This window comes from Lacerta agilis, unplaced genomic scaffold (assembly GCF_009819535.1).
Source record: "Lacerta agilis isolate rLacAgi1 unplaced genomic scaffold, rLacAgi1.pri scaffold_127_arrow_ctg1, whole genome shotgun sequence".
Classification (NCBI taxonomy): Eukaryota; Metazoa; Chordata; class Lepidosauria; order Squamata; family Lacertidae; genus Lacerta; species Lacerta agilis.
Genome location: NW_022681501.1, coordinates 1 through 7,832, shown reverse-complemented (window position 1 = coordinate 7,832; position 7,832 = coordinate 1). Strand labels below are relative to the sequence as shown.

The 7,832-nt window shown below is 46.0% G+C and overlaps 1 protein-coding gene across 1 annotated transcript; it reads right to left on the bottom strand.

The window, feature by feature from the left end:
• Positions 1-484: 484 nt before the first annotated feature.
• On the bottom strand, positions 485-1,368 carry LOC117040566 (ras-related protein Rab-3A-like). Its single transcript, XM_033138409.1, is given in 3 exon segments — positions 485-624; positions 1,142-1,329; positions 1,332-1,368. Coding segments are annotated over 3 exon segments (348 nt in total). The 3' UTR covers positions 485-501.
• Between the last annotated feature and the right edge of the window lie 6,464 nt (positions 1,369-7,832).

The following is a 7,832-nucleotide window of genomic DNA, read 5'->3' as shown; positions in this document are numbered from 1 at the left end:
GTATTGCCCCATTCAGGGTGGACTTGATTTAAATCACGATTTAAATCATTAGTCAGTAAGACTTGATTCAAAACACTTTTTTACAGAAAGACTCATTCTTGCTGGTATAATCTTAATATTTACAACCAGAGGAAGGCTTCCTTTTTGGAATAATAAATTTTCGGAGTCGTTCTTTACAGTTATATCAAAAATTACTAGAAATACATTGACAGATAATTATGAAATTAAGGTGAGGTTTTAATAAGTCAACAGTTTATATTTGGACAACTTTTCTGCTGTATTTGGTTGGAAGGAGGAAATAATAATTTCCTTAATAACAATTTAAACAATTTATTTAACTAGAATAATAACGTTATTGCATATACATGGAAAAATACGGTATATCTTGGTATTGTTACAGTGGGGCATTGGATTATAATGGAAAATTTATAAAATCAAAAATATGAATAATAGTCCGGAGGCTGGTGACTCCCCACCCACCCCCAGGGTCTCCCCCGGGACTCACCAGTCCTGGACGGCGTTGAAGGACTCCTCGTTGGTGATATCGTACATCAGGATGAAGCCCATGGCTCCCCGGTAGTAGGCGGTGGTGATGGTCCGGTATCGCTCCTGCCCAGCCGTGTCCTGGGGAAAGGCCAAGAGAGGCTGTTAAGGAGGGGCCCGGCAGGATCAGGCCCCAATTCTGTCCCAACATCAGCCAGAAGGAGCTCTTCTTGGCAGAGAAATGGGGCTCTTTCGGTCACATTGAAAGATCACTCCTTCTTTTCCTTTGAATTGTTTAGTACACGGAAAAATACAGTAAACCGAATTACAGTCATACCTCATGTTACATTTGCTTCATGTTACATTTTTTCAGGATGCGTCCCGCGGCAACCCGGAAGTACCAGAAAGGGTTACTTCCGGGTTTCGCCACTCGCGCATGCGCAGTAGCACTAAATCACGTTTCGCACATGCGCACAGGCACCAAAACGTGCCTTGCACCTGCGCAGATACGGCGCTTCAGGTTGCGGGCTTTTCTCATTGCGAACGGGCCTCTGGAATGGATCCCATTTGCAACCAGAGGCACCACTTTAAGTGAATGGCAATAAAACGAATAACGGAGCCTTTGCGAGCGACCCTGCGAGGCGGGCCCTTTCCATACCCAGATCTGCAGCTTGATCCGCTTGTCGTTGCGGTAGATGGTCTTGACTTTGAAGTCGATGCCGACCGTGCTGACGAAGGCGGGCGTGAAGGAGTCGTCGGCGTAGCGGAAGAGGAAGGATGTCTTGCCGACGCTGCTGTTGCCGATGATGAGGATCTTAAACATGTAGTCAAAGTTCTGGTCGGAGGATCTTTCTGGCCGTAGCGGGCGTCGGTGGCGGAGGCCATCTGGGGAGGGAAGAAGGGGAGGCGAGGGGGTCAGCGGCGGGGGGCCCCTCGCTAGGACCCCAGGAGACACCCGTGGAAGCCAGAAAGGATTAAAGAGAAACCAAAGCAAGAGCTCGTTTCAAATTGGAAACCTTTCAAAGGGTATTTTAAAAATACCGCATTTTCCTGTGTATAAGACTAGGTTTCCCCCCGAAAAAATAATGTCAAAAATTAGGGGGCATCTTATACATGGGGCCATCTCTCCCCATTTTCTTAAATCTGACTCTCCAAAAACAGGGGGCATCTTATATATGGGGGCGTCTTATAGACAGGGGAAAACGGATACTTGCTGCCATTTAAACACGTTAGTGGCCTTTAGTAATTCCTGTTGACAATATATGTTCAGGGGGGGAAATAGATAGAAATAGTAATATTCCGTTAATAGTCAGACTGTTTAAGTATCGAGTTTATTAATAAGGAAAAGATATGGAAGGGACGGGAAGTCTAATGTTCATGAAGAAACCAATTGTTTGAAAGCTGTTATATTCTTTGTGTGTTCTATGGTTTTTGATTTGATGATAATAAGATGATGCAGTAAAAGATGTGATAGTGAACAATAAAGCATTAAAAAAAGGAAGTCAGATTTCCAGGCTCCCTGAGCAAAGGAATAGCTCCCCACTCCCAGGAGAGAAACCCTCCACCTTCATCCCTGACCTGGACCCCAAGACAGTGGGACCTTGGTTCCCAAATGCCGAAAGCCCAGAAGTAAGAGCTGGGTACCCAACCTCCAGCATACCTGAAAGAACGCCACCACTTTTCTGAATACAGTGGTACCTTGGTTCCCCAACACCGAAAACCCAGAAGTGAGAGTTCCGATTTATGAACGTTTTTCGGAAGCCAATCACCCAATGCAGCTGTCGGCTATTGTTTTCGGGGCGCCTGCACCAATCAGAAGCCATGCCTCAAACAGACTTCCGGAATAGATTAAGTTTGGCGCTTTTGTTTTCGCTATTCATTTTGCGTTTTTGTTTTTGAGGCTTTTCCGGTTAATTTGTTTCTGTGACTGTGTGGAACCCAGTTCAGCTATTTATTGATTGACTGTGCGACTGCAGAAATGGATAAAAGCCCCCCATCCAAACAGTGACCGTCATCAGTGCGGGTAAGGAAAAATAACAATTTTAATTTTTATCATCTACAATACTGCCTTATTTATTTTATAGCACAGTACACTGATTATTGCTTTCAATTCATGTTAAATGGCTGTTTTAGGGGTTGTTTTTGAAAGTCTGGAATGGATTAATCAGTTTTGCATGACTTTCTATGGGAAAGCGCGTCTTGGTTTTGGAATGCTTTGGTTTTGGAACAGACTTCCGGAACGGATTAAGTCTGAGAACCAAGGGACCACTGTAATAAAAATATCTAAATAAAACAGGCCAAAATAAGACACTGTTGCAGCCAGAATGTTGCAGCAGAATATTAAAATACAATGATTCATCAAATATTAAAAGCTTCCCTATACAAAGCTGCCTTTAGGTGTCTTCTAAAAGTCCAATAGTTGTTTATTCTTTGACATCTGATGGGAGGGCGTTCCACAGGGCGGGCGCCACCACCAAGAAGGCCCTAACACCCCATATGCCCCAACTACATGCTGTAGTGCACTGGTATTGGACTGGTGGGTCAGGACTCACTAGGGGGGTTGCAGCCCGATCTGCGACGGGTTGCAACAGGAGCACTGTCGCCATGCAAATATGGGGCACAAGGTATGGAAATGGGAGGACAAATTCATATTTTGGTTCAAAATTACCGTATTTTTTGCTCCATAAGACGCACTTTTTTCCTCCTAAAAAGTAATGGGAAATACCTGTGCGTCTTATGGAGCGAATGGTGGTCCTGGAGCTGAATTGCCCAGGGGCCAAAAGCAAATTGTGCTTTTTATTTTACAAAGAGAAAAGGGAGTGTTGAAAGGACCCCGCTCAGCAGCTGATCAGCAGGAGATCGGGAGAGAGATAAGAGTCCCCGGCTCCCTTTCAGCCCCGCCCTCCTTTGTTGAAAGTGCTGCAGAGGAGGTTGTTGTTTCCCCAGGACATGTGACTGGCTGATTAGATTATCTGTCTGAAAACAGTAGAAATGGCTCCCTTTCCTTAAGATTTTTCAGAAATGTGAGTTAAACCCCATAAAAATGGGGCTTTTCCTCTTTGCTTTTCCCCCTTTGCAAAAGGAGCTTTGCTTTTCCCCCTTTGCAAAAAAAGCTGCAAAACCTTTAGCTGATCCTCAAAACAAAAACAAAAACAAAAAAACCCCCCTAGGGCTTTTCCCTTTGCAAAAAAGCTGCAAAACTTTAGCTGATTCTCAAAAAAGGCCTTTTGCCTTTGCAAAAACAGCAGCAAAACCTTTAGCTGATCCTCCAAAAAAAAAAACCCCAAACCCCAGGGCTTTTCCCTTTGCAAAAAAAGCTGCAAAACTTTTAGCTGATCCTCAAAAACAAAACAAAATACAAAACAACACAGGGCTTTTAGAGGAGGAAAACCAGAAAAATTTTTTTTTCTTGTTTCCTCCTCTAAAAATGAGGTGCGCCCTATGGTCCGGAGCGTCCTATGGAGCGAAAAATACGGTAGTCCAAGAAGGTTGTAGATACTTGCTGAAGGAAAGTCCATTCCTTGGACGAGAGAGATGGGGAACATCTTGCAAATCTCCAGGACTTAAAACGGCTGGGAGGAGCTCCTCTATCCTCCCCCCCTCCCAAGGTTTTCGGTACCACTGACACGCTAACCACTTCGCCACCCAGACTGGGACCTGGGAGAGACCTGGGTTCAATTCCCCAGTCAGCCATGAAGGCCACTAGGTGTGAGTGTCTGGAGGCAGCTGGAGGAATGGAGGTTGAATCCTGACCAGACAGAAGGACGGTTTTCCTGGGTGACCGGGGGCGGGAGTGTGGGGGGACTCCCTGGACCTGATGGGGGCAACTGTGTCCCTGAATGGACCAGGTGGCAGCCTTGGGGTCATTTTGGACTCACAGCTGTCCATGGAGGCACAGGTCCAGTTCTGTGTCGCAGGAGCAGCTGTCCTCCCAAGCTCCATTCGTGGGACACAGGTGATGAAGAACCCTCCCTGCCCCAGATTGGTCAGAGTGGTGCATGCTCTGGGTTTTCCTCCCCTTGACGACTGCCATGCGCTCTCCATGGGGCTCCCTTTGAGGGTGACCTGGAAACTAATCCAGAATGCAGCAGCCAGACTGGGGACTGGGAATGGAGACCATATAACACCAGTCCGAAAGACCTCCATTGGCTCCCAGTCCGTTTCTGAGCACAATTCAAAGGGTTGTTCTGACCTTGAAAGTCCAAAACGGCCCAGTAGACCTGAAGGACCGTCTCCACCCCCATCATTCAGCCTGGACACTGAGGTCCAGATCTGAGGGTCCTTCTGGCAGTTCCCTCCCCGTGAGAAGTGAGGTTTGCAGGGAAACCAGGCAGAGGGCCTTCTTGGTGGTTGACGCCTGCCTTGTGGAACGCCCTCCCACCAGATGTCAAAGAAATAAACAACTACCCGACTTTTAGAAGACATCTGAAGGCAGCCCTGTTTAGGAAAGTCTTTAAGGTTTAATGTTTTAACGTGTTTTAATATTCTGTTGTGAGCTGCCTGGAGAAGCTGGGGCACCCAGTCAGATGGGTGGCATGTTGATAATTATCATCATCATCATCATCATCATCATCATCATTAGAGATCTGTCTCTTCAAAGGAGCCTCCCTCAAAGGGCTGTCGTGAGCGTAAAATGGGCACAAATTAAATAGTAACGATAACAAGACTCACAGCCCTGTCTTTGCCCCTATCTTAACTATGCAAAAAAAGGACCAGCGTCATTAATGGTGCCACAGACTGGGAAGAAAACAAACCCAGTTTTCTCTTCCACATCCCCCTTCCTCCTCCCCCTCCCGCAATGCAGCTCACCAGCCAGAGGCATGCTCTCTGGAAATGCGAGCTGCCAAAAAGGCTTGCGGAGGGGGAAAAATAATTAATATGTGGTTATTAGTCCAAAGCGAACATCCAGAGAACTACCTTCCGCTGGGGGGAAATGTCTACAGCGAAGGAAAACAAGACGCAAAGCCTTTGGCACGGAAACCTGTTCAGTTCCAGACTACCCCTTTCACATCCCCTTGTTCGTTGCTGTGTTTTTGCCGTGCACCATTAAAAATAAAGCACCTCTACCTTTTTAAATAAACGCATGTATTAGAGTTGCAAACGTCGGTGGGGATGCAATCGCCCCAAGGCGAGAATCCGGAATGGAGACAAGGATTCGCTTTCCACGAATCCGTCGCCATCTTTTCCAATCGAGCCACCCCATATCATCGCCCGCTGCCCAGATCCCTTCCTAACCCGTTGGATTAAAAACACTGAGAGAAATAAACAAGCCCAATCTCTCTTTGAGGACGGTGTCCACAAAACGCTGCTTCTGGCCATATTCCCTGGGAGTCTGGGGGTGGGGAGGGCCGCAGCCCTATAACCGGCCCTTAAAACCTGCACGCTTTGTTCCATGGGCCTACTTTTCCTCCTGCATAACCTTTAGCTAATTAAATGGCCAGCCACATCGCACATGCAAATCTGGGGGCCGCCAAGCCGTTCCTACAGGAGGCGTCAAGCAGGATTTATGGGAGGGGGAGACGCATTTGCACACTCAGGCCGGGAAGGATTAAATTAAAAAAAAAAAACCACCAAGATCCTAGTTAGGTGGTATTTTCATGCATCAGGAAGGTGGGGTGGGGGGGTCCCCAAGCTGCATTGGGAAGGATCGCGCTTCCCGGTTCACCCAAACCTCCAGGAATTTGTAATTATGGCAAAGAAGCTAAACCCCAAAAAAGGTTAACAAGGAAACAGGATTAAGTGAGATCAAGGCAAGAGACGGGCAGCTTGCTTTTGCCAACAGAAAACTCCTTATTTCCTTCGTAGAAATGGAGAGGAGATGGCCCCCACCCACCCCAGGATGGCTGACAACTTGTGCCCCCCCCCGCCTGCCTGTTTGTGGCATGCAGGATTGACCACACACACACACCCAGAAAAAAGGTGAGCAATTTGGGAAGAGTCTGGTAGGGAAAAGGGCTGATCTGGCTTTTTCAGCTACGGCTATCTCAAGCCCTGACTGCAGTGGGTGTCAACGCAGCACCCCTCCTTCAGATGCTGTTGGACTACTGGTCGATGGGAGTTGTAGTCCGAAAACGCATCAGTTATTCTTGTACAACCAACTCACACTTTCCCCTTCTTCCCAGCAAGGGAGAAAAAAATCGTGCATTTGTGAGCAGGCAAAGGAGAAAGAGCCACGTTTTCCTGCGTCAGAGGAGGCGGTCCGAGAAAGCTAAATTGCCCACGGCGGCATGTTCTGTCCCTGACAATCGGGAACAGGCTGCCTGCTGGCTGCGATCCTGCGGGGTCTGCTTCCTTCTGCAACCCCAACGACACACACAGAGGGGTAAAAGAAGCTGTCTTATGCGGAATCCAGTGCAGCTTGCCCACCTAGCACAATACTGCCTGCTCTGACTGGCAGCAATGGCTCCCCAGGGGGTGAACTCTGACCTGAATGCAAAGTGACTGCATTCAAACTTTCATGGGGGGCAGGAAACGCCCTGTTTTCAGCTCCCTCCCCACCCAGAACGGGGACCCCCACCCACTGATCTTGCTTACAGGAAATGAAAACAGGCTGCATAATGACATAATAATAATATTATTGTTGTTCTTGTTCTTGTTCTTGTTATTATTATTATTGAATTTATATACTGCCCTATACCTACAGGTTATCAGGGCGGTTCACAAAATAAAATCAAAATATAAAACCAACAAAATAACCATGATAATAACAATATTACACGTCTCCTCTTTCTTCCAAGGATGACTGAAATAAGATTACAGTCGTTTCATTGAATAACTCACATCTGCCCCAATAATTGTTCTGATAATAATGATAATATTATTATCTGCTCAGTATCCCGTATTTCCTCTGAGGATCACTTGATATAGATATCTCCTCTTCCAAGGATGACTGAAATAATATTATGGTTACTTATTACATAACTCACATTTGCTTCAAGAATTGCTGTAAAAATCGCAATATCGTAATTTATTGTGTATTCCGTATTTCCTCTGAGGATTACTCACATATTAAAGTTGTTTATTACATATCCGTAATTATGTAATTATTTCATTTCAACTAGGCCTTTGGCTGATTTGACAACCAATGCCCTTCTAAAATGTGTTGGGGAGTGGGGCGCTATTGGATTGTTCTCGTTTTTGTTTTTATTCTGCATTTTGTGGTTTTATATTGTGATTTTATCTTGTGAACTGCCCGAGACCTGCGGTTATCAGGCGGTATACAAATTACTTAATAATAATAGTAATAAATATATTTATTGCCTAGCCCACCATTCCTCCAAGAATCCCTCTAATAATGCAGAAATAAACTACCGTATTCTACTTATTATGCAGCACCTCAAACATTGTAA